The sequence below is a fragment of the Serinus canaria genome, chromosome 1 (assembly GCF_022539315.1).
Source record: "Serinus canaria isolate serCan28SL12 chromosome 1, serCan2020, whole genome shotgun sequence".
NCBI classification, from domain to species: Eukaryota; Metazoa; Chordata; class Aves; order Passeriformes; family Fringillidae; genus Serinus; species Serinus canaria.
Window position 1 is genome coordinate 83,082,196 of NC_066313.1, and position 27,410 is coordinate 83,109,605.

Genomic DNA, 27,410 nt, shown 5'->3' on the forward strand with positions numbered 1-27,410 from the left:
GCTGTCCTCTAGGTTCTGTAGCACAAATCAGAGAACTAGGCAGGTCCTGAAAGGATAGGGGAGCAGTGCTCTGCTATTCTCTTGGAAGCTGTGTGGCTCAAGGAGCAGCTGCCTACACAGCAGTGAAGGTGATGTTGCTCAAATTCTTTCCCACCACATGGCACAGAGGAACATGTATCCACCAACTAATGCTAATGAAGGAAACTCCCCAGTCATTCACAATTAGTCTACATCAGCCTCAGCCCTGGGCTGCAGGGCTCTATTCAAGCTGTGGGGCAGAACTGAACTGCAGTGTGTCCTTTGTGTCTCCAAATGTGCTATGGTCTTTTCTACATCCATAGTCTGAATTTTTTGTCAGGAGGAGCCAGAGTGCAGTGGAGGAGTTGCATACTTGGGCACAGAGTTAGAGCAGTGACCAGGTGAGCAGTCACAGCCAGGACTGAGAAACTCCTGTTTCCCGGATTTCAGATAAAGCCTATACGTGTTTCAAATGGAGTTGGAAAAAAACTCTGATGCATGATATTGTAGTGATAGAGCTATCACCATGTACTGTGTGTGGTCTGCTTTCAACTCCTCCAGCTGCTTTTTGACAGCTAAAACATGTTTGGAAATTGCAGGGGATAGTGAGGGTGGGTTTTTCTTTGTTTGCAAAGCTAGCTACATTAAAAGTGATCATGTGCCAAACTCACCCTATATAATGCAAGATTATTCTCCGGAAATAATTTCTTTGTTTGTTAAAGGCTTGAATAATTAACTTATATGCTAGTGATTTATTATTTGCTATCAGGAAAATCTAATTTGTTAAACTGGAAAACCGAAGCAAACTGAGCCACAAGTATGTAACTTGTACTGTATGGTGTGGATTATTTTGGAAGCATAATGAAAAACTTTTCAATGAACACATGATGAAGGAATAAATAGATACCTGTTAGAGTGGCATTTGCCTGCCTAATGAATCACCCAGATTACAAAGTGCCCATGGTCTTTAGGAATGAAAAAAATATGTTGTACACATTTTTGTATATAACCTGTACAACAGGCTGTTGTACAGCCTGTCATTAGAGGGGCAGGATTCCACAGCTGTTTCACACCTCTGCTTTCTGTTTCCTTTTTGATTTCTCTCTGTCCAGCTGCCAGGATTGTTTTCTAGCATTAATTGGCTTGGTTGGATTCTTCACTGAGGAAGTATTCATCTAAAATATATCATTTGGAAAAACTGGTTCTGTGTAAACCAAATTGGTCACTGCTGCAGATGGTGATAGGAACAAGTGTTGCAGTAGGTGAGGGTCCCCTGCTTTTCACACTGCATGCTGCATTGTCCTGTCTTTCATGCAGAGAAGAAGGGACAGGCTCCACAGTGGTTTTAACACTAGACTAGCAGTCAAGAATCTGGGTTCATGTCTCCACTCTGCAGCAAATAGCCCTGAGCTTAAGTAAGGCTTTAATGCTGTCTGTACCTCATCTCTGTGTGCAAAACAAAGGCAGTAGTGCTCCGTAGGTGTATTGTTCTGGGTACATTTCAGATGTCAGTAACTGGTACTCAGTAGATGTGACATTTTGGCTGGAAAATACTTAATTTGAAATTTGTGTTGGAAATGACGTGAAAAATTTCTGGATTGTTTATTTCCTACTCAGATTTCAAGTGAAGACCAAATTATTTGGTTGATTTCATCAGGCAGAGCTGGAGAATAGTCTTAAGGGATGCACTGAATTACTGCAGAGTCTAACTCTCTTTCAGAGAGCATGTGATGATAAGGGAGGCAGTGCATTGTGTTACATTTCTAATTATGTTATTTGCATCCTCCATTAGATACTACCATTCAATTAAGACTACACTATATCTCCTGGTAATGGAGATTATTACTTAGAAAGCACAGCATAATATTAAAATCAGATCACCTGAAAAAAAGTCACCATGTCCCTCTCCCTCTTTCTAAGCCACTTTTAACATATGCAACATTTGTCCCTCTTTTTTTTTTTTTTAACTGGTAGCCAAACGCTTAGCAATGTACCAAGAACCTGATTCAGAAGAAGAAGAGGCAGCTCCAAAAGGAGGAACTCTGTCCCAGCGGGACAGTATCTGCAGCCATCAGAGCATCAAAGTGATGCACAGGAGCCAGAGCACCAAAACCCACCGGCGCACGGGGAGCAGAGCTGAAGCAAAAAGAGCAAGCATACTCTCGAAGCACACTGCATTCAGCAGCCCAATGGTAAGTCATGAGAACTAAATGCACAGTGTCCTGTATCTTGTAGTAGAGCCATGTCTTGGAAAGGAAAAGGTGAAGAAGTCCGTAGCACATTGTGTGACTCTTTGTAGATTTCATCTTGGTGTTTTTACTTCTGTGGTCACAGCTGTTTGTACCAAAACAATGAAATCTTGGCATAGATCTTATCTAAATGTCTTGTCTGTGCGGACAAGCTTAGGGTAAAGACAATCTGAAACATTGGTTTGAGTTATAATTTGAGTTTGGAAAGAAAATATATGTCTTCCTTTATCTACAGAAGCTGAGAATAGCATTGGGTCAAGGACTTGAATTGTTCTGCATATGCAAATTCTTTTCTTTTTTGTCAGAGGATTTTAAAACTATCAAGTGCTGGAGTGGGACACCATGTATTACAATTCTTAGACACTGTTGACATACACCATAGCATAGTTTTCAGTGTGTTTCAGTAGTTATCAGTCAACTGCATATGTTGTATTTTAAAAACTAAACATCTTTACATTTCAAAATGTTGGTGACTTTATGCCCTTACAACTTCATTTGGTTTATATTATACTGTTGTGACTCTGTGTAAGTTTACATCAGCTAAATGGTAATAAGAGGAGAGAGGAGCCAAGTTGTGTCTATTATGGCGTTTTGCGTTGTTGCAGTGTTGACAAAAATTCATCCTTAAAGCAAATTACAAATATAGACAAAGAAAGATGCTGTTTGCACTGGTGGAATTTCTTGATTTCATTCAAGAGTAAGGTCTTTTGATAAAAATCCAAGCTGCAGATTTTATACACAGAGTTCTTTGGTTGCTCATATTCATCAGCTGCTGAGCATCAAGAGATAAAATTCTACTGAGAAAGGAGGCTTAGATCAGTTTATCTTTTAATCTTTTGTATCCTTGCCTCCCTCTGTGTTACAAAATACTGGAGTTTGCTCTGAAAAGAATTATATTAAATAAGTGGAAAATACTGATGAAATAGACTTGAAAGGGCTTAATGTTTCAGTGTAAAAAACCCTCATGAATTAACTTCAAATAAGTGGATGGTTGTTGTTCTCTAAGAAACAATTGAAGATGGTTTCATTTTCTTGTGCTGATGTAAAGCCAAACTTTAAATGTCATTGCTGTCTATTTTTTCCACACCTCTGGTCTCTGCAGTGTACCATACTTTAGTATTAAATAATAAATGTCTTGAATTAAACAGAAAAGAGGGAGGAAAATTAGGATGTAACTCTCCTCCTTTCCACTACCTCCAAAGTAGATAAATATTGCTGCTATAAATATTTCACATCATTTCTACCAGTAGGCTCATTGTTAACTGTTTATTGTCTAGAATGGGTGTGTTACGATTCTCTCCACTTCTACTCTGTGGTGTAAGACCACCCCACAACTCTTGATATTGACCCTGCTTTGGATATGTAGAAGCACAGCTATTAATCACTGGTATTTGTTACTAGGAGAAGGACATCACACCTGACCCCAGGTTGTTAGAAAAGGTGAATGAATGTGCAAAGCATCTGGAGGTCATGAGGAGCCACGAGCAGCCGTTATCCCATCTGAGTCCAGAACTATGTGACGTTTTTGACTTCTTCATAGCTTTGACCATATGTAACACAGTTGTGGTGACTGCACCTAATCAGCCCCGACAGAAGGTAAGTTAAAGAAAAAGGAGAAGAGAGTTCAGGTTTCTTTTGCCTTGATACTAAATTATCTGGTAAGCTAGGGAAATGAAAACCTCCTGTTCTAGTGAGAAACAGCTAGAATTGTGATGGATTGTAGAACTGAGTGAATTTAATAATGCATTGGCTGAATAGAGTGTGTCAGCTATTTCACTTGCCTCCATGACAAGATATTCTTTCATTGACAATTTCAAGATACCTCTGAAACACTCCGGATTTCTTGTAATTTATTCATTTAATAAGCATAAATATGTAAGCATGTGTGGAAGCTAATTTGTAAATGTGCAAAACTTACCAGAAAGGGATATAAGCTGTCAGTGAATAAATATTTCATATATGTGGATTAAATTAAGAAAAAGGGTGAGACATTTTTTAAAAGTTTAAAAAGAGAAATACACTTGAAAAACATCACTTAAAACTTTCAAATTATGTAAAAGATGCATCTTAAGCTTATTATGAGAAATAACGATCGTTAGTGCTTGAATTGGCCTTTAACTAGTGTAATTGATGAATGAGAATTTCAAGAATGCATTCCCAAGATGATCTGTAAGACAAAACTATAATGGATGTAATGTTAAAGCTCGCCAGCAGCTGGAATTTCCATTCTGGAGAAAATTCTGCACTTTGCTTCTGTTCCAGATTGGAATAAAAAGTGAACTAGTCTGCAAAATGATGTGGTTATGTGCCAAGGAAACATTTGGAGAATGCTCAGTTCGGCTGTTTCAGGAATGCTACACTGTTATACAATAATATAATATATATTACTATGAATATGCTATTACTAGTAATGCTACTGTATCTTTAGAACAGCTTTGTGTGAACTGAGATGAATGGTAAGTCTGAAGCAAAATGCTTCAATGCTGAAAGCGATGGAGGAAATTACTTGTCGCAACACGTGTCTTTTGAGAATATTTTCAACATTGGCATATTCTCATTAAACTTAACTTCTATGAGATACCACCCTTCTCAGTAGAAAAATACTGCATTAACTTTTTTATCACTACCTTCACTGAATATGCATGAAGGATGACAAGTTCATACTAATGATGGCTTCTAGTATGCACTGCTGATGGTGATGGTGCAACATTGATAGACTATCCCTTAGTCATATCTGAAGAGGTGAAAGAAGAAAAAACTGTTTTAATACAAACATAAGTGCTTTCATACACAGGTATAACTCTGAAGTTCTAGTGAGTTTTTTGGTTGTTGTTAAGTCAGTGATGTCCATTTACTTTCTCAAAATACAAATACCATTACTTTTTGCCCTCAAAAAAAATTTCATCTTTAGTTGGAGATGCTTCGACTGACTATCAGTGTCAGAATTCTTGTACAGCTTTTCTTTGGCATTTGTTCATTGGTGGGTTTTCTTCATCTCAAGGTTAGAGACCGGTTTGAACTAAAATCTCCAGTAAAAACCATTGAAGACTTCATACGAAGATTCACTCCAAGTCGCTTGACCTCTGGATCTAACAGCAGCAGTTCTTCTAGTCTAGCTACAAGCAAATCAATGCACAGATTTGGTCTAAGCACACTTTCATCTACATCTACGGATAGCACTTTATTAAAACTGGAAGAGAAGCTGGCATACTCTGCACAGATGAACAACAATGGCTACAGCTCCCAGCAGGGCAGGACAGCTGTGGGGGGTGCACTTGAGGAAGGAGAACTCCGTTATGAAGCAGAGAGTCCAGATGAAGCTGCTCTCGTCTATGCAGCAAGGGCATATAACTGTTCTCTGGTTGGAAGGCTGTCTGACCAGGTATCAGTGGAGCTACCTCACCTGGGAACCTTAAGCTTTGAAGTATTACATACGTTGGGCTTTGATTCCGTCAGGAAGAGGATGTCAGTAGTGGTCAGGCATCCTCTCACAGATGAAATAAATGTTTACACTAAAGGAGCAGATTCAGTTGTTATGGATCTTCTTCTCCCCTGCTCTTCAGGTACGCCTCTAATTTACCTTCGGGGGGTTGGGAGGCCGTTAATTGCTGAAGATCTCATAATATCTTACTGCCTTGTCTAGCAAGTAGATTTGCATGCTTTTAATTTTGTAGAATGGCAGCCATTACCCTTCTTTTATAATACTTTGCAATTATTGCAAATTTTCTGTAACAAATTACTGGTTCCTTACCTCACAAGAATGAGTGAAGATAATTTCTGTAGAAGAACTTCTACTTGCAAGCTTTATTTTAAAAGAATTTCTTACAATTTAGCCAAAGCAATTTACCTTCATTTGGAAAAACCTGCCTGGTAGTGCTTGGACAGTTGAATGTTTTATTTGAAACTGAAGTACTATGTATTGCAGCTTCCCTTTGTTTCATTTGTAAGTCCTTACATCCTTTTGCTGAAATATGTTGCATTAAGCAGCACATTTTTTCATGTTTAACTATAATGCTAAAGGGCAATGTGAATCAATCAGCCATCAAAACAGAAAGGTTGTGGCAAAAGACGTAGAGATGCTGTTCAGACAAGAAATCTTTGCTTCAAATACATAATTGACTAGCAAGCAACAGACATGTAGCTGTGAACATGGAATTTCCCTAAAGCATGGAGAATTCTTCAGCACCCAAGGAAGCAGAGACAAGTTTAAATAGCTAATTGTAATCAGTTGGTTTCAAGAAGAATCCTGTAAGTTTTCAGAAGTGAGAGGAAACTCATGGGTTTCAGTTTGCATTAATCAGTTTGCATCTAATTTACTGTATTTTCAACACTGAATTTCATGCAGTGTTTAAAGATTACCCCAATATGAATGGACAGAGCCCCAAAGTGCTAAAGGTACTTCCCATGTTTCCCTAAAGCATTGACTTTGTGGTTATTTTGACATTAGTTGGAGTAAACAATTGTGAAAGGCTTACACTGTGTAATTTTAGTTTAACGAAACACAGAAAAAATGTTGGCATTAGGTTTCTGGTTTCAGCCATATAAATCAAAGCTGAGCCAAAAAAATTAAGAACAACTTGTCCTTAACTAACAACAAAGTATTCATGAATAATTTTCTAGCAAAGATCTGATATCACAGAAGCCACATAGAGCATCTATGGAAACTTCTTTCCTTCCAAACTACTAATAGAGAATTTTTAGCTCTGAAAATTTCTAATACCAAGAAAATAATGATTGGAAATGAGTTTTTCTGAATGAGAACTGAACATTTAGAAAAGAAAAAATATTTTATGCCAGGTCTTAAGTTTTTTGCCACCATATAACAGACTGTGTTCAAAGCTGAAATGTCCATTCACAGAAGACTCAATGGATTAAGGAATTTTCAGGGAAATTTCAGGCAGGTCTAGGACCCACCTAGGTAAAAACAGTAAGGCCAGTTCAAAAATTAAAAAATGGTGACATTATCAAAGGTGATAGATGCTGGAGAAGAAGCAGAGTTCCTGAAGGTCACTGTGGGAATGAGCAGCATCTGTAGCTGGGCAAATACAGATTCCACCATCATTACAGGAAAGCAAATTGAAAGTGGTTCTGAAATTTTGCAGGAAGTTTTTTGTTTTGATTTGGGTTTTTTGGTTATTTGGGGTTTCTTTAGCCAAATTGAACTATGAGTTCTGGTGTGCTTTGCTTTTGCAAGCAATTTAAAGTGCAGCTACTAGAACACCTTAAGCAGTTCCCCTTGTTTTTTCTAGTCCTCTTAAGCCCCTGCTGGCTTCAGTAATTCTGTATGTTTCAGCAGATCCGTCTGTAAAGCATTTGACATTTCTCTTGAGTATCTTTCAAGGCCTGGAACTGAATTTGCTGTCTCTGCCTGAAGTATCCTAGTGTCAATGGATGTTGAGGGAGCCTAAAAAGATTTATGCTGTGGCTTTTAACTGTATTGTGAGATCTGTCATTGGTTTTATCCAGTTCACTGGTGATGGTGGAACGTGTGGGAGAGGAGATGTTATGCTACAAGAATTCAGTCATTATCATTTTAAGGAAATGACTAAAAAGTGAATGGACATGACAGCTAATCCCACAACTTGGTCTTTGCTCTCTTAGTGCTTAAGGGACATGTGAACTGTACACTAGTCAAGCAAGTGTATCTTGAGACTTCTGCCCTTAGACTGAAGGACCAAGGCAGCACCATGTCTGTAATCTCCCAGCTCAAACACCACATGGCATGAAACAAAGATTTCTGTTTGGAAGGATAAGTATTTTGGAATATGATGAGAGAAATGGCCTGAAATCAGAAGCAGAAGTATTATGCTTTAGCTTCCTTGAGTCTTATAGAAAAGTATAAATTGTCATGAGCCTCAAAATTTAAAAAGATTATCGAGTCATGAGCCTCAAAATTTAAAAAGAATCGACTCCATTTGCTCTGCCTGTATATCTAGGTGAGACTGTGGAACCTAGTGTATTCTGATAGCAAACAGATATTTCCAAAAGCCTTGAAATGATTCCCAAGAGTTTATTGTTTTTACTTTATCTCAACAGTCACCATGTTCATAAATAAGAAAGTTACTGTTTGAGTCAATACCCAGCTCACACAGGAGCTGTGAACATCAATCATTGAGAAAACAATGACTGCACTGCCTTGCTGCAGCTCGAGATTATAGAAGAAAATAAAGAAGCAGAAGGCCACTAGCTCTCTATCATTCTTCTGGAGGGTACTGCCTTGCTGTTTTTCACTGACTTGGGGCATGTGGTCACACTGCTCAGAGCAGACACTGCATCCCAGCTAAACAAAAAATCTCCACAACTGGGTTTTGTCTGCAAGAGATTCCTTCCCTCCTTGTAACTTCAGAGCACAAGATAAATCTCAGGACAGGACTGATAAGGCATGTGAACAGCTGTAAAGGGCTTTAGCTGTCATTGGTATGCTGGAAATGAGAACTTGCACAGAAAATAGTATACACATCTCTACTTGTAGAGAGTTGTTGTCTTTGTTCATTGAAGGAGGCATGAGCATTTAATATTATGATTACTGCATTACCACCTGAGGTATTCAGAGAGATCTTAAGGGATCTCTTAAGGGATAACCTTAAAGGGATAGAAACAGCTTTTGATGTGTTTAAGCACCTATTGAAGTTTGTATCATTTGAAGCCAGTGAGCCACTGAAATAGCCACTCCCATAAGATAATTTCATGTGGGATATGCAAAAAATATGTCATTTTTCTCCAGAATGTTAATGTATCACAATAAATTGGGAAGAATGCTTCCCTGCTTTATTGTTCTAAAGTTAAAAAAAAACAAAACCTCACTAATACAAGAAGCCTAAAAGAAGGTTTGCTGCAGTACTTCTCCCAGAAAAGAAAATTCCTATATTATACAGCAAAGTCACATGTACCAGAAAGGTTATAATGTACTAACAGAAAAGTAGCAAAATGAAACTGCATTAGGCTGCTGGTTCCTTATATGCATATTTCCATATACAGTGTAAGAAAGGGCTTTCCAATTGCAAGTAATACTTATAGGGATGTCCTTCTGGAATAATATATCTGTATGGTCCCTTTGAGACAATCAAGGGTGATGGCATAGGTAGCATTAATAGGTAGATGGACAGGCCCATGAGAATATTCCTACCAGTCAGTATTCACTACATGACCTTAATCAGATGGAGCTAAATGAACATATGCAGGAAATACCACAATCTTCACAGAGTCCCTTAGGAACAACTATGTACCCGTACTCTCAGCTTTGCAGACCTAGAGAGGACAGAAAACTCTTTAAAGGTGAGAAAGTAGCTGTACAGTGAGTTAAATCTTCTGATCCATGGTTGAGATAAATGGAACAAGACCCAAATATTTGGATTCCCAACTCACAGTTCCCGTATTTCTACAAAATCAATACATGTATGAGTTTGTGCTAGAGCATCTGAAGGCCCAATTATGCACTCTGCTGCTGTATAAATATGAAAGTGCTGAATGCTATGTAACTTTATAGACAGATATACGTATGCAGTCAACATATAGGAAGATCAAATTCAATATGAGTGAACACTGGGTAAATGGGCACTGAGAAGTATAAATAGTAAGACACTTAAGCCATCTAATTTATATACCTATATTAAGTGCTTAGTATAATGGCATAGTGCCCACAGGCTCTCAGTATGAGAGGTGAGAACATTCAGTGCTGTATGTAGTAGGTCTCTTGAGCTGCCCAGATTTTGGGTAAGGAGGGGTCACCTGACTCAGTGACTGGTTACTGTGCAGGTACCAGCAACTCAAATAGTGAACCTAGGAACAGCTCCAGTTATAGAATTATATCCTGAAATGATTCTACATCCCCCAGAAATATTCAGACTTTAGTAAAAAAAAGTGTATCAAATCAGGGAGTAGGAAAACCTGCCAGAAGATACCAGTCATTCTCACTCAATGGCTCCAATCTAAAAATTCCCCCCCTTGTATGTTTACTAAAGTGCTAACCTTGAAATTCATATTTTTAAATATTACTACCACAGTACCTTTTTCATGAACTTGTCTCAATCCTAAATGATAAAAAAGATGCATTATCACTTGTTTTTAATTTTTGGAGACATCATTCCATGTAATAAGATGGAACAAAATGTGCTGCCATCATATTTAGTACTCTACATTGATCACAAAGTGAGCACAGTGCACCAGTCCCAGCTAAAGAGAGAAAAGAAACAGATGCTCAGTCCTCATTTTGAGTAGTTACACATGGCTTTAAAGGATAAAGCTAAGTGGAAGTTTTGCTGATGCATCTGAGGTGGAAGCTAGCTGTGAGGTCTGCAAGTGCAAAGTCTGCTCTAAATGAAATCGCAGTCACACCCAGGACTTCTTGCCTTGATTCAGGCTGATAGGAAGTATCAGTACAGCATAACACACAAAAGGACCTTCATGCACTTAGATATTCAAAACAGAGCACTGTTTCCACTTCTTTCCAGATATTAGCCTTGGTGGAAGACTGGGTGCTATTTTTAAGTGTTGTTTTTCTGCACATGATGAGCTGTGGAGAAGCAGAAAAAACATTTGCTAGTAGCATATTTGAAATCATACTTCTATTTCTGACAGTATTGTTTGCTGTGAAGATTATCATGATTTCTTAAAATACTCAGGTGAAAGAAATACTTGAGTAAAAAAAAAGTCTTTCTCACATACATTCACACTGTCTTTTTTGAAGAAGAAGAACAGAAAAGAGAACAAAAAGATTAAAAAAAAAAAAAAAACAAAACCAACTTGAGTTTCCCAGGAAATATCAACACATCTTTAAAAGTATCGGTTATAAAGTGCTGGTACAGTGAACACTGTATACAAGTTTTTATTCTCTGAGGCAATTCAGCTGCTGTTATTTTTCAACAAGTAATTTATGGTTTTATTCTTATCTAGATGACCCTCGGGGCAAGCATCAAAAAAAAATCCGAAGCAAAACCCAGAATTACCTTAATCTTTATGCTGTGGATGGGCTGCGAACTCTGTGTATTGCAAAAAGAGTAAGTAAATGCAGGCTTTTACTTTGCTTTTAAGGAGAGAGTAATCTTTTACAAAGATTACTGAAGGTATTTATTATTTTGTTGTTCTTGATTCATAACTTCTTTTTCATTTTATTCAGTAAAGTGTGAATGTCTTTGTGTCATATTGACTGTGCCCTCACATACTCTTTGTAATAGGTTCTCAGCAAGGAAGAGTATGGCTGTTGGTTAAAAACTCATTTAGAAGCAGAATCCTCTATTGAAAATCGTGAAGAACTTCTGTTTCAGTCAGCACTGCGGTTAGAGAAGAATCTGCATCTGCTAGGTAATGAAATTAGAGCTGGACATGAAATTAAAATGTGATAAAAATTCTGAAAGCTTGGCTATGAAATCCCTTTGTTCCCTTAAATTGTTTCTGACAGTATAGAAATTGGCTTTCATGGGACTTTATCATGGCTGTCACGTGCAGCACCACAAAGGAATAGGATATAATTAACATAAAAGACATACCCTGTTTTCCTTGCTCCTGCCAACATTTTATCACTAGTGAGGTAAGTGGAGTAATACCAGGGATGAATTTGACACAATATCCTAAAAGGGAACTGCTGCTCTAAAGAAGAGGAGGACTTGGTCCATGCTGTCTACAGAATTTCATTAGTTCAGTGCTGCTTCAAGGTGTCAGACACTTCCCTGACTCCAGGGGCACCAGAGACACACAAAGCAAAGCTCACAAACTGCGTCTGTAAGAGGCATCAACTTTCATATATATCAGGTTCAGCACATGCACTCAGGGCCTGTAATTTCTGTGGCAAGGGGTTGCAGTTAAAACCAGTGTATGTAAAAAAGTATTGCAAGAGCTAAATCATACTCTTTTGAGCTGAGATGTTGAAAGACCTTCACTAATTGCCAGCATGGATCTAGAAGACAGATTCACCACACCCAACTTTTAATGCATCTACTACAGATCTCTAAGACTCGACATATAACCAATGGGGAGACAAAAAAAGTGTAGTTCATTTTGTCTGACTTGGATATCTGCTTTGGGATTAGATGAATCATGCCCTCAAAGTGTCTGGTTCTCTTCCCTGGCTTAAAGGGGGGCATGAGTTGCCTAATTCAGACTAGAGTAATCAAGATCCCACTATGGGTGTACCTGTTGCCTCTGGCTGCAGTCTAAGCTGAAAAAAAAAGGAAAAAAAAAGAAAAAAAAAAAAGTGAGCTCTGGCCAGTAGTAAGCTATTAGTTCAGTCATTTCCCAAGAACCTCATACTGTGGTTTGAAGCTTGCAATGCAATGATCAGTCATCATTCGGTTGTGGGAATAAAAATTCAGCCTGGAATATATTTATTTGGATAGCAATAGCTTTCCCAACACTGCCCTAAGAATGTGTTTTCATGTGAATTACTGGTGCTCAGACTTAAGGGGACTTCTGTTAATTGTTTTTTTTTCAAGGAAGAACCATAGAAGAAATAATTAGCTGAGAAAAGTTTGGTTTGTTTTTCCTATTGTTCCAGATAACTTGCATGACTGTCACTTCCTCATTTGCTAGTAGCAGGGTTTGCATTTCCTCACGTTGAAGTCTCTCTGACACTCGGTGGAACACTGATGGTGACAGTGGTGACATTGAGCTTGGTCCTGAGTGGCTTTTTGCCACTTTTCGTATTTATGAAAATCTTGTCTCGGTCAAATGATTTATGTAAACTTAAAACAGATACTAAATGTCTTGTAACAGGTAGAAAGATGCATTGAAGGCATGAAAATACACATTTTACTCTCACATCACGGTTAGGAGATTTATGATTTATTTTCTGCTATATCTCATTTGGTCACCAGCGTCTTTCTGCAAGAGCCAAGAGCAGCAACAAGGCACTAAAAGGTTTATGTTTGCAGTCTAATCCGCTGTTGCCAAGCTGCAGTCCTGCTGTTAGTCTCCTTCAAAAGAGGAATTTCTGGTGACCCACTCTCTTCTTGCTGAGAAAAGGCAGTTAAGACCTTTAGGAATTGAAAGGATCCCCATGAACCAATAGCTTCTCTAGCAACATTCAGCACAAATAATATAGATCTAGAACTTAGAGACAATAAGCCCTTGGGAACCTCTGGAACTAGGAGTGGCTTCTGGTGGCTTTTGACATTTGGAATTCTGTATTTGTTATTTACAACTGTTTACCGCAGCTGCTTTCCTTTCTTCCTCCTCAATACCCCAAAAAAGCTGCCCAAATCTTGCAACCATTGGTAGTTTAGCTGTCTCCCAGTAAAAGTGGCTGCTGGTCTGGTTGGTTTGGGTTTTGTTTTTTTGGTTTTTGTTTTTTTGGGTTTTTTTTTGTAGTCTAAGCTTAAAATTCAAGGGCAACCCTAGATGTTCATTTAATATGGAATATTTTGCTTTTCTTATGTGCTTAGGTGTGACGGGCATAGAGGACCGTTTGCAGGATGGTGTTCCAGAAACCATTGCAAGCTTGCGCAAAGCTGGGTTGCAGATTTGGGTTCTTACTGGAGACAAGCAAGAAACAGCTGTTAATATTGCATATGCCTGCAAGCTACTAGATCACGATGAAGAAATCATCACTTTGAATGCTGAATCACCAGTAAGCAGATCCAATATACAAGTTGACTAATTAACTAGTTTTGCTTTATTTTCAACTTGTGCAATTAAAAGTTTGATGGCTTTTTTCCTTTTCCCTTTTTTTTTTTTTTTTTTTTTTGCTTCTTTTCCTGCTTCAGCTATAATTTTCAGGTAGGACACGTCTTTGAATACTTTTCAGTGAATCATGCTTCTAAACCATAGCCTCATGTATCATTACCTTACTGAAAGCATGTAACTGTGTGCAGTGAACTCCACCATGAATGAAAATATGCCATAGCATAAATCACTTTCTTTCTCAAAACATCCCTGTTTCTGCGTACTGGCACTAATGGGTCTAAAAGCAACCTGTTATTAAGTACATATTGAGAAAGAAAGCAATTAATAACCTGTTGAGAAATTGTGCTTTATTTTATGCCACTGAAATGTAGTATTTAGATTTCATGTTTTCTCAGGTGGCTTTTTCTCTGGAGATAGAATCAATATTTAAATTTTGATGCTAACAGTGAGAACCATAAAACCATATCTACAGTAATGCCTTGCTTCCTAACAGACCTTTTCTAAGCCTTCTGAATTACTGATCTTTCCTGTGCTCAACTTGTTGCAAGCAGTCACAAAGAGTTTACTGATATGGTCTAACATACAAGGAACCAGACTGATAGTGCTGTAGTCCTTTTATGGGGTGATAAAATTGGACTTCAGATCAGCAGAGGAGAGGTAGGCCATCAGTATTCAGCTCCAATTTCTTTCAAAAAGGAAGAAAAGATAACAGCAATTTCTGTTCTTGGGTGTACCAATGAACTGGTAAATTAATTTTCCATGGTTTTTCTTTTTAGTCTTAGTTTGCTGTAAGACCAATAGCATTTCTTTTAAATGTTCTTATATTCTCAATAACATCTTCTAGTTGAGTATGGCTAGGAGAGAGATTTCAGCTTAAATAACCTTTAATTGGCCTTTAACAATGCAAAACTCTTTGATCTGACTTGTGGGCGTATACATGGTGTTCATCACCCTAATGGTGTTCATCACCATACTTAACTTGGTACCAATTATATATCATTTCTCAGCACTGTTATTCTGAGAAGGAGCTAAAAGAAATTTAGCATACAAAAGTGCACATTAAAGAAGAATTAGATTTTCAGCCTTTCTCCTTTTTACTGTTGTCATACCTTCTGCAAGAGTTAAGTGTGTTCAGAACAAGTAGAAGATTATTAGAAATTAAAACTTCAACAGCACAGCAAATAATACATTCACCATTAGTTATGCCTAAACAAACAGCAAACAGAAGCCTTTGAATACATGTTCTTTTCACTCAAGCATTTTTATTTTGAATTTCTTTTCAGGAGACATGTGCTGTCTTGCTGGAACAGTGCCTGCAATGCGTAGAGTCTAAATTTTCAAACAACACAATAGACGGAGCTACTGGAAACATGACTGTTGGGTTCACCCCTCTCTATCCACCCTCTTCCCCTGTGCTTTCCAGCCTGGGCCTAGTCATTGATGGAAGGACTCTAGCTTATGCCCTGGAACCCACGCTAGAAGATAAATTTCTTGCACTAGCCAAGCGATGCCGTTCAGTTCTGTGTTGTCGCTCTACCCCACTCCAAAAGAGCATGGTAGTGAAACTAGTCAGAGACAAACTCAAAGCAATGACCTTGGCAATAGGTAAATACCTCAATTTATACTAGTCTGCCTTGATGTATACTGTGTCTTAAAAATTTTGATTTTTTTTTTTATATCGAACAGGACCCTCCCAGCTGCCTCACAACTGAAGCAGCCTTTCAGTTTTGTCTGAAAACATGCTGAACAATTCTAATATATTTATTCTAACATACTTAGTCAAAACCAGGATAGAACTTGGGAGTAGTATTTGGGATTTCTTCCTTCGGAAGTTAGGTAATCAGGACCCAATGATGCTAAGAGGTTTTGACATGTCTGAACACAGCTGTGAAGAGCTGGGTTATCTTATGCTGTGCAAAACACCACTTTGCAATCACTGTATTACACCCAAAAAAATTGTACTCAGTGCTGTTTTATCCAATCATGCTTAAACTCAAGGTTCTGTGTTTATCATCACAAGTCAGCCATACAGCACAGGCTATGACTTGGCCTTGTCATTATAGAGAGTGGATTTACACCTGGTATCATAACAACACTTCCCACCTAATCACTCAATTGGCAAAGGGGAGACTTTGGCAGTCCATCTCTCTTAAGTTTGACAGGATCTTCCATGTTTCTATGATTTTTACACAAGTCAATCAGCTCTTCTTTCCTTATCTCAAGTTTAGGTTCATGTTTCATTTGAAGATATAATTTCAGCATATACTGTCACAAATACATTTGTTTTCATCTACATGTATTGGTTAATTATATCTGGAACACATAGGGGTGGGACCTGCCCATGAGAAACCCTAAGTACATATAATAATTGCCAGATTTGTGTGACATCAGCATCACCAAATATGTGCTGATTATCACAATCTTCATGCTTACTATATCCTGCTCATATCTTACTATATGCTTCCCTCCTACTGAATTTATATCTTTGGCTAACTGACTGTGGACATAATCATTTGCATAAGTTGTAAAAAACATCTGGCTCATTAACTTGAGTTATCCAGAATGCTTAAAGACGCTAGTGGAGACTGGGCAGCTTGTATGTTCTTTCTTTCTGAGCATCTTGAGCCTACAAGTTGAGCTTAAGCTCCTGCTCTGGCTTAAAGCCTAGCTGTATGCATCCTCCCTTTTAGCCAACAAGAGCTAACTTGGGTTGTAGCCTGGAGAAAAGGAGACTCAGGGGTGACGCTTTCACTCTCTACAATTTCCTAAGGAAGGACTACTTCCTTGTAGTCAGGGGGGAGTTGGTCTCTCTCTCCAGGCAGCAGCTGACAGAACAAGAGGACACAGTCTTAAGCTGCACCAAAGGAAATACAGGTTGGATGTTAGGAAAAAGTTTTTACTTTTGAGAGTAAGTAAAGGAAAGGCCTGGCCAGGGAGGTGATGGAGTCATCACCCCTGGATGTGTTTAAAAAAGGATTGGATATGGCACTCATTGCCATGGTTTAGTTGAGGTGTAAGGGCACGGGTTGGACTTGATGATCTTGAAGATCTCTTCCAACTTGTGATTCTGTATCACACAGTCACAAAGACATCAGCTTTGTCTGGTGAGTGGATACCACTCTTGCATGTGCCAACAGCAGGGAAACTGGTGAATGTGGTGTGCACCTCAGTCACTGAAGTTTAAAAGTAATTGTCAGCTAACACAGTATCATTTTCCATTAGTACGCTGGCTGTAAATGTAAGAGGTTAAGAACTAGATACATATCTCGTTTTGGTGTCCTGCCTACGGCGCCTCTCGCTTGTGGGATCATGATTGGAAGCAGAGTAGGGGGTGGTGGCTCTGCAACCATTCCAATTAAATCTACCAGTCTTGTGTGTACTGAAGATCTCAGACTGGTCAACCCTACTCTCTTGACTTTTTCTTTCATTCATCTACTTTTTAACTTTTTTTTGGTATTTTTTACAGTGTAGACATTTTCATTGGCTTTAGGCCTTCTTGCACATTTAATTCTTAGTCATACCTGATTGCAGGCAGACTCTTAATCAGGAAGCAGAAGTATTGGGGATGCTTATTCTCATCTTTCTACTCTTTACTATTGGTGCAGTTCAAGCCTGATACCTGAATTTTAGGTATTATTAAAAAGACATGGGTTTATTTTGTTGTTACTTTCCTGCGATATAAAGGTCTAAAAAGATCAGAATGTCTTGGAAACTTTGCAAGCTTAGAACCTTATATTCTAAAGGTGTATCTTCTCCTACTGCACATCTCCCTTACTATACCCAACGAATACTTAGTAAATGTCTCTTTTAACTATACTGAACTAACACTCAAACACAGCTGTTTTTCCTTTGTTTTGTTGCTGCCAGCTGTTGTTGGTCTGCTAGTGACAGCAAAACTGCATTTTGTCATCTTTAGGTGATGGTGCTAATGATGTCAGCATGATCCAAGTGGCAGATGTTGGTGTGGGGATCTCTGGTCAAGAAGGCATGCAGGTAATGTTGCTCATCCAGTGGAAAGCACTCCCATGAGGGCATGAAACAGCCACTTCATGTAGGTCAGATTGTTCAGACTGCCTCTGGATAGTCTGCACAAATGAAGGAAAAGCAGCAAGTTGTGCTGAGGAGTGCCAGTTTTGTCTTATAAGGGCTCTCTCAGCTTGAGTTTGAGCTCACACTTGTTCTGAGATCCATGAGTGTTTACAAACACTCTGCCTTCTCAGAAAATTGAACTTATCAGATCTCTCTAAGCAATATGATTAAAGGAATAATTAGCTAAATAATTGTTTAAAGGAGAAAAAAAGCTCAGCTATGCATTATTTAGGAAATAAAGGTTCATCTTATTCCCCTGTCTCCTGTATTGCTTGTGTATACTTCTATGGAAGAAGAAGAATACACAAGTATACTTCTATGGAAGAAGAAGTTGTACTGGCTGCACAAGCCAGTACAACTGATGTAGCTATTTGTATGGTGTGGTGGTGACCCTTAGCTCAGCCACCCACTCATCTCACTCACTCGGCTTACTCAGACAGCAAAACAGTAAATAAAGTAGAAATTGTGGCCCTTTGCAGTATCACTGCTCCTTACACCTTATAGCAAGTCTTGGTTTGGCCACATTTCCAATCACAGGATGAGGGTGCTTGCCTTGTAGTCTTCTGAACGTGTTCCACCTATGATTACTGCATTTAGCAATGTATGAGAGGCACTTCTCTCATCCCCAGAAGAGAAGATGTATATGTATAGTATGTATGTATTATCTCAGCCTCCTCTATTGCTAGTGCAGCTCAGTAGCAGTGTTAGGACCAGATGTGGCAGTAAGACACAGAATGAGGAGGATACTGTATTTCCAGAACCTGCCTTGTATTTGGGCAGGCTGATTGAAAGAGAAAACAGAGTAGCTGTGTATATGTCAAATAGCTCTACCAGGAAAGTGGGAAGTGTTTCCATCCTGAGGACCTGAGCAGATGAGCATGCTCCTTAACTTAGTTACCAGTGGGTGGTTCTCTGACCCAAATTGCATTTTTTGCAACATTGGCTGGATGTTTTGCTCAGAAGGGAAGAGAGGCCTCCCTCACACAGTGCACAAGTTGGCTGAAGAGTTTTATTTCATGGGATTTTATGAACGCTGTAATTTATTTGGGTCAACATACAAACTTATAAAACAAAAATTTAACTGAGCTATGAACTTGGGTATCAGCTTTATGCATTTTCTGACTCCAGATCAGCAGAAGCTAGGACAGGTCACTGGAGAAAAGTCAGTGGATATTTTTCTTATTTATCATACACTTTTCAATGTGTATGCATCGTCAAATTCTGCAGGCAGTCCAAGCTCCAGAGAGCACAGAGAAGGCTGGTTTTGTGGGCTCCCCTCCAAACCTATAAATTCAAAAAAAAAAATGCTGCAAACATTTTTCTTGGGTCTTACCACCTCTTATGAACTTACCAATAAGCTCCATCGCCTATGTATTAATTCAGATACTTTTTTTCCTAATGCAGACATAAACTGTTCTTAGCATTTTTTTGACTCATTTCCCCTTTATGCCACTTTCAGTTCAGCTCATACACTTATAATAACTGGTCCTCAAATCCCCTGGCTTTTGCAGTGTATCCAAGTCTGAAAGCTGTTTTCTCATTAACTCATTAAACTACCTGGTTTTATTTCTTAATGAAAGAAAGTTCAGCAGAGTAGAAAATGTTTATAGATCCCTTACTGCAAGTCCTAAGGAGCCACACAGACCTCTTTACTATAAACAACTGTCAGAATTTTACACATGCAGGTACTCAGAAGATGTTGAGCATTTAGACGCCTAAGACAGCAATACTGTCAGTTTTATTTTCTTTCCACATTCTGTGGAAGCATGTGGAGCTGGAAGAAAAAAAAATAAATGTGAAAATCAAGTGGGTATTTTGAGCCTAAGTAAACATGCAAATGTAATTGGATAACATATCTTTCTCTCTATGTTCCTCACCATAATAAAAATGGAATAAAAAAAGAAAAAAATCGTGACACTTCTCACAGCCTGCTGAGAAGTACTGTGTTAGAAGCACAAATGAAGCTAACGGTTTTGTTTTGACATGGAATAGGCTGAGATGGGGTGGAGGACAAGGAAGCAGACATAGCATAGCTGTTTTCTCCTCAAACTGCAAGATAGCTATATGTCTGCAAGACAAATCAGACTTCAGTGCAGGGAGGTTATACCAAGTGTTTCTCAGTAGCTGAGAAATCCTAGGATGTGTCAACATATTAAAAAGTGTCTCAGTCCTCATATATATCTACTGCTTAAATTGCAATGTGTTTTTGCACCTTCTCTTGCATACTGTTTTAGAGTTTATTTTATTAGCTTTTACAAGCACCTACTTGGGAAAACTGAGCCCTGTTGATGTTTTACCAAGAAAGAGAATTAGGGAAACTTAAAAGGAAATATGTCTCTCATTTAAAAATACAGCCAAAATATACCCCAGCAGAGTGTAAGGAAGATGCTGCTCCTTTGGAGGTTTTCACCTTTCCTCCTGTTTTTGCTGAACTGAATTGCGAGAAGAAAGGTGATACCAAAACAGAACATGAAATATAAAATAATACTAAATTAAATCTTAGTGTGATCTTAAGGATAAGGAAAATCATGAAACACCCATGATAACACAAGTAGGTCTCATCTAGATATACAGTACCCTGAAATTTAGTCAGAATTAGAGAGAAACTGTGATTCATTTTGTCAGTGTCATCTGACAGTCTGCACAGTCCCAGAGGACTCTCATCTAGTGTGATTTTTTCTCATACACTGTTACAGAAAATGTGTGATTTCAAAAATCCCTCAAAATACTGATATCTCAAGACAGCCAAGTAAACTGTATAAACCAGGTCTGCAAATTAAATTAAAACTAATATTTTTATTTTTTTTTCTTTTAAAGTTAAATCATTATGATGCAACCACTTAATTGTGCTGTTCTTATCTTATTCTCTGGAAATTCATTTTGCCCTGTAAGTACGCTGTAGTTTTTACAGAGAAAGATAGAGCCACCAAGGTCTTCACACATGAACCCTGGGCCTTCATGCTCATGTCAGCCATTCTCCCACCTCCTGCTTTTTGTTGTTGCTTATCACCATCTGCAACATAGCCTGCAATCTCGTCTGGGTGAGGACCGGGTTGCCTTGCGTGTCCTGCCGAGCTGCCACGTTTGCTCGTGGGTATTTCAGATCCATGCAGCAGCAGCTGCACTTCATAAGCACTGTCACGAATTTCATTCTTCATGAGTACAACTTCTACTGCCTGTAGGAGTCAATAAGATGACTAGATTCATTGTTAGTGTTGAAGGTGGTGCTTTACAATAATGATTCCAACCTTTGTTTCATTAAAGGCGGTGATGGCAAGCGACTTTGCAATCCCAAGGTTCAGGCATTTGGAGAAGCTTTTGCTTGTTCATGGCCACTGGTGTTATTCCCGACTCGCCAACATGGTGCTGTATTTCTTCTACAAAAATGCAGTAAGTGTTTGACTTGGCAGCTATATGGCACCACATGTTTCCAGGGTTTATTTTGTGCTAAGTGAGCATTAGGTCAGCCTTTAAATGGTTTATAAATAAGCTGCAAAGAAATTTGCAGAGCTGAAAGACAGCTGGCTGCCATTTGCTTCAGAAATACGGGACCCACTCCATAACAGCTACAGTGTGCTGCTGAATGTGCAAATTAGGTAACACAAATAACAAGCACTGCTGAAGAAAAGTTTCTTTACTGAGCAGTTTTGCAGAATTTAGCTGGCTGGATACAGGAGTCTTCAATGCCAAAGTCATCCAGCATTGGTCCCAAGTAGCAGTTGATTGTGTTTTCTCTTCCTGACTGTATCTCATCATTGTTTATGAATCACTGTACATATTTCCTTGTGACTTGAGATAATTTGAGTCCTCTCTGAGTCTCAGATGCAGAGACTGGAAGGTTTTTTTCCTTGATTTATTTTATTTCCAACTAATCAAAAGAGTTCATTAGAAAGGAAGCACAAGGTGGTAAAGAGCAGACAACGGGTCTGTGTTTCCTCCCTGGTGTATGAAACAGGACTCAATCCAGTACTGGGCATCCAGCCAGAAGCAGCTCAACTCCTTGGCCTCAACAAAGGCCCCTTGCATTGATCTTGGAGTACAAAGATGATTGATTGAAAACAGCCTAACAAGGAAACCAAGAATACCACCAGCTGGGTGGGAGTCACTGGCAGGCACATATATTTGCTCACTTGCAACAGCTACAAATCACTTTGGGAGCAAGGCATATGAAGAAGCAAGAAAAAGAGGAAAGATAGAGCTCTCATATCTCTGTTTGCTTCCAAGGGCAATGCATGAATTGTGTGCAGGAGACTGGATTTTGTCCTCAGTATCAGAAGAAAAGTGGCTTTCAGTTTTGTAAAAGTTGCTTTCCAATTTTAATCTAATCCTCAATTTTTATCAGAAGAAAACCATTATTTGCTCAAAATTCTGAACATCACCAGAATACCTAAGGGTGCTAAAGGATTAATAAATTGTGTTTTTGTTAAAACAAGCATGTTAAAATACATTCTGTGGTCAGAGCAGGGACTGCATACAAGTGCCCTTTCAGACACAAAAGAATGAAGGGACTTAGTAATCTGAACTGCTGCTTGAGTCAGAAATAGCAAGCAGATTTAAGTAATGCTGCACTGAGTGGAGAGCCACCTGTTGAAGTGCAGCAGTGAAACGTGGTGGTGTTAAGATGCATCAGTTTTAAGGTTTAATCCTGACTGATGCTGAACATCTGTACTCCCACCCCCAGTGCTGGGTGTTTCCAAGATACCCATTGACACTATCAGATCTGAACTTCCAAGAGCTGTATGCATAGCCATCTTATATTAAAAATTTAAAAAATAAACCCAGAAGTAATGCACATACAACACTACAGTAATCAGCAGCCAGAGATGTTGCTTGTACATCAATGCTTTTGCTCAGCTTGGGTAAAATCTTCCATTTTCTGTGGTAAAACTGCCCTTGATGACAAGTAATACTTCTCATGCCATTTTTAATAAGACATTTTCAGAAGCTACTGCCTCAAGGCTAGAAAATAACTGAAGAGATCTCTTTGTGCTGGCTGTGTTTTGGCACCCTTCAAAGCTTCCTGAGAAATACTTGTTGCTTCTGACTCAAAACTGTAGTTGGATATCCAGCATATAGACATGAATTTGCCTGACACAGTGCCTGCACTTAAGAAAGGATTGTTAAAAATGGAAAGATAGGAGCACCTGAAGCTTCTGCAAGGAGACTGTTCTGGATGATTCTCCACCATGAGTCAAGACAGCTACACTGCAGATGTTCTGCAAGTTTTCTGTTTGCTCAAGTGGTTTCTTTTCCCCATTTGTTCATACTATGAAATTTTCCATTCTCCACTAGAACCTAGCTAATTTAAAATTTAAACTTCACATTGCTGCAAAAGTCATTTCAAAACTTAGATGACTTATCCAAGAAGATGTTTAGCTTCATGGAGATGATAAAAATACAAGTAAAATATAAACTAAAACATAGCATGACTGGCAATATCTGAGCTTGATGAAAAGGGATTTCACATTAACAAAATTTTACCTGCACATCTTCTTCCTGTTTATACATTGTCTCTGCAAAGCAGCACTGAAAATTTTCTCACATATACTTCATTCATTGAGAAATTCCCTCTGGGACCACATTCATAAAACAGTCTCATCTGGCAGGGGAGGAAGGGAAACCTTTTTTACTTAAAATCTTTATGTAAATTTGTTTTGTCTTTTTCAGAGAGGTAATACACAGAGGCAAGAGAGAACATCTGAAATAAAATAAAAAACTTGTTTAATACAAAATGAATTTCAGGAGAAAAAAAAAAATCTGATTTAAGCCTCATTTATATGTAAAGCTTTCTTCAACAGCACTATTAAGACCCATAGCAGAGCTGGCAGGAGGATTTTCAGCTGACTGTATTTTTATCAAACTACCTATTTTTGCCAGAGCCAAATTTTTTCCAAGACAGGTTAGCAAGGCCCTAGAGACAAAATTCACCATGTCCAGGATTAGCTGCATTTGTTTCAAAACAACAAGAAAAAAGTACATAATTTCACATATTTATTGTAATTTCTTTTTGAGAAATTACTCAGGATTTTTTTTTTTGCTTTGGTGTGGAGAAGAAATAATTTTCAAAATATGTTCAGGTGTGGAATGAAACTGCCATGTCCCAGACAACTGTACTGAAGAGGGTAAGCTTGTGAAACTCAGTCTTGTTAGGGCTATAGGAAGATAATTTTCTTGAATTACGTTTACAGAAACATTTCTAGAGGTTGTGCTTACAAAAATACTACCATTGAGCTTTCCCTAGGGTAATTTATAGAATGGGCTTAATAACAGTGAGGTGTATTTGCTGCTCATATACAAGCCACTTCAATGTAGTATGTAAACTTTCCCTGAGCATTTATATACTTTATATATATATGTGTGTCCATCTGTATATATATATATATATATATATATATATATATATATATACACACACACACATATATATATATAGTATATGCAGTACACATATGTACATTTGTGTACTGCAGGACTTTCCTCTTATTCTGTGGCAATTCCCCTTTACAACACAGGTTTACTCTCCTTAAAGCAGCTTTCACTGACTAAACACACCATAACCTTTTTTTCTTCCTGTGTTCAATTTTCAGCCACATTAACATTCTCCATCTGACTGAAAGCTTTTTGAGAACAGAACACAAAAAGAAGAGGAAGTGAAAGGAGAGGTCATGTCATTTCCCATCTTAAAAGGAGGAAAACTCTCAACAGTTTCCAACAGTTTTCTGGTTTTAATCACTTTACAAAGAATAATAAAAATTTTAGTTTTAGGAGAACCAAGCCTGGGAATTTATTTCCTTCTCTAGGAAGCTGGCTATCTTTTTCTCAAATCCTTCATCAGTATCTGAAATCAGCACCTTTATTGAACCCTCTGGATTCTCCATGCTGAAGACATTGTAGAAAAAATGAGTTGTGTGGTTTGTTTCTTTTTGGGTAATTCCAGCCCAAGTAGATGAACAGCCCCTCTGCATCCGTGTATGCAGCTGATTTCTTCCTTGAGCTGAAGAAGAAGGGAGATTAAAGAATCTTTACAGCACTGCTAATTTGCTGGGTGTCAAAGCACAAAGACTGAATAGTTAAGATGACTTTTATAGACCTTCCAGTTTCACCTTCCTTACTGCTACTGGTCTCATGTTGATTTTGAGAAAAAGCTCTGCATTTATCTGTTGTAGCCTGCAGAAATTTCCCAAAACATCTCCAGCCAGCAGAGGATATTATTGTGGCAATTCTTGCTCTTACAGTAGTAGTGTAAGTGCTGTGACATCAGTACTCATTTACCTAGAGGTCGGTGGTGGTTGGAAGAGCTTTTTACAGTTAGTTCAATTGCACCTCAGTGTTTCACTTGAACTGAAAGTTAATTTTGTGTGATGCCCAAGATCTAAGGTTGCAGCAGCACAAAGACTTGCAGGTGTGCCAGATGTTTGCAGCTTAGCCAAGTGGTCCATGCATCAGGAAGTGAGTTAAAGAACAGGTTTCCTCACAAGGATTGCTCATGTGTTCAGTATTCCTAGATAAGTCCTTGCAGAGCTGGAATCAGAATGGTTTCAAAACACAGTGGGATGATGATCCTCCTTAACTTGTTATATTTAGAGCATTGCTTGTTCTGTTTCAGATGTTTGTGGCCCTTCTCTTCTGGTACCAGTTCTACTGCGGGTTCTCTGGCTCATCAATGATTGATCAGTGGTATCTGATCTTCTTTAATTTATTCTTCTCTTCTCTTCCACAACTGGTTACTGGTGTGCTGGACAAGGATGTGCCAGCTGAAGTGTTAATTGCTGTACCTCAGCTTTATAAAAGTGGACAGAATATGGAGGTAAAAACTTCTTGATTGCTGCAGTTTCTTTCCTGAACATCTTTGGTTTCAACTGAAAACCAGCCCTGCTCCCAAAGGGTAGATGAGTGGTAAATACAGTCTGAGAAGTCAGTGTTATTACTCTGTGATACTTCTTATCTGAGTCAAAATGCCAAAAGTACACCTAAACAAAAGACACACTAACAAAAAAAGCCCCAGCCAGACATATTTTTAATATGTCAGGAGAGAAGGCTGGATGATTTAATTCAACCTAAACTGAACATCTCCTTCATGGTCCGGGCTCACAAATAACCAAAAAAATAAAACAGATTGCACTTTGTAGCCAGTGAAGGCTTTTACAGAACAACCTCACAGTACTTATTCAAAACTTCAGTTCCCAGCCCTTTACAAAAAGAGAAAGATGGCCTTGGTAGTAAGCACAATAAACTTAGTCTCTGAGGGAGGTAGTCACAGATGACAGATTCAGCTGAAAATTCTGTTGAAAACACCTTGTGCCCATCTGCTTGAATTGAAAACAATGAAAACAAAAGGAATTGCAGGAGGAATTTGAGCCAAACCATTCCTGGTAATTACAGGTGCAGTGTACCGTGGGAAAATCTTGCTGTTTGGCAAAACTATCTGTGTGGGGACTTTATTTTGAAGGCAAAAGCCTTCTTAAAAATGTTGTACAAAGCTGTCCTCTGAGAGGACACAGTAAGTGTTTTTTGCCTCCAAGTGTACATCTGTATTTGGTACCCCACACATGTAGTGGCATTGCTGGATGCTTTCCTGGAAAGATGAAAGGAGAATTTCAGTATAACTTATTTTAGTCCATTAGTCCAAACTCTGTCCTTTTCATCTGTTGTTTTCTGTTTTCTACATTTCTTCTGTTTCAGTGCATCACACTTGAAAGATCTGTACTATTAATACCTTCCTCTCTTGAACATTTTTAGGATTATAGAAATCTTGTAATGCCTTAAGGCTTGTTGGGAGGTTATGTCTGCCTGTCTTCAGCTGGCAAACTGAGAAGTCTCCCAGGTTCACAGAACAGTTATTTCTCGTAGAGAAGCCCAGAAATCATTCTAAGTTTTTTTGTTTGTTTCATTGGGGTTTTTTTGTTTGTTTGTTTTTTGGGGGTTTTTTTAATCTATTGATCATATTCCCTTTATAATTACCTAAAAAGGGATTTTTAAAACTTAAAAATCTTGTTTGAGGTGGGATCTCTTTCAAAAAGGGCCTATAGTATTGTAGAATAGTTTAGATGGCTTTGAAGGCCATCTGATCCAGACCTCTGGTCAAAACAGCTTCCAACCGGGATGAGGTTTCTCAGGTTTTTACTAGTCCAGTTCTGAATGTCTCCAGCACTGGAGATTCCACAATCCCTCTGGACAGCCTGATGCAGTCATTAACCATGTTAGTTCAGGAGGCCAAGTAACACCATAATTCTCTGTAAGCATCTTTCCATTCCCATTTTTAGTCTGCCGTGATATTTTCCACAAAACGAAGAAGACCTGATCAACCCAGTTGTTGGAGAAGTAGAATATATACCAAAATTATATAAACATTTTTCCATGTATAAACTGTTTTTCCTTATATCTAGGTCCCTTATATGACCATTCATACCCCTGAAGTTGTATATTTCTGTAAACCAA

The 27,410-nt window shown here is 38.4% G+C and overlaps 1 protein-coding gene across 2 annotated transcripts in view; it reads left to right on the plus strand.

Moving 5' to 3' along the window:
- Nucleotides 1-27,410, plus strand: part of ATP10A (ATPase phospholipid transporting 10A (putative)) — a 108,199-nt gene that overhangs the window by 77,460 nt on the left and 3,329 nt on the right. For both annotated transcript variants that reach the window (XM_050975478.1, XM_030234832.2), the window contains exons 8-17: nt 1,993-2,210; nt 3,669-3,863; nt 5,269-5,830; nt 11,160-11,263; nt 11,441-11,567; nt 13,643-13,827; nt 15,167-15,488; nt 17,800-17,876; nt 21,237-21,362; nt 25,579-25,779. In XM_050975478.1, the coding sequence (XP_050831435.1) occupies nt 1,993-2,210; nt 3,669-3,863; nt 5,269-5,830; nt 11,160-11,263; nt 11,441-11,567; nt 13,643-13,827; nt 15,167-15,488; nt 17,800-17,876; nt 21,237-21,362; nt 25,579-25,779 (2,117 nt within the window). The remainder of the gene's footprint in view (nt 1-1,992; nt 2,211-3,668; nt 3,864-5,268; nt 5,831-11,159; nt 11,264-11,440; nt 11,568-13,642; nt 13,828-15,166; nt 15,489-17,799; nt 17,877-21,236; nt 21,363-25,578; nt 25,780-27,410) is intronic.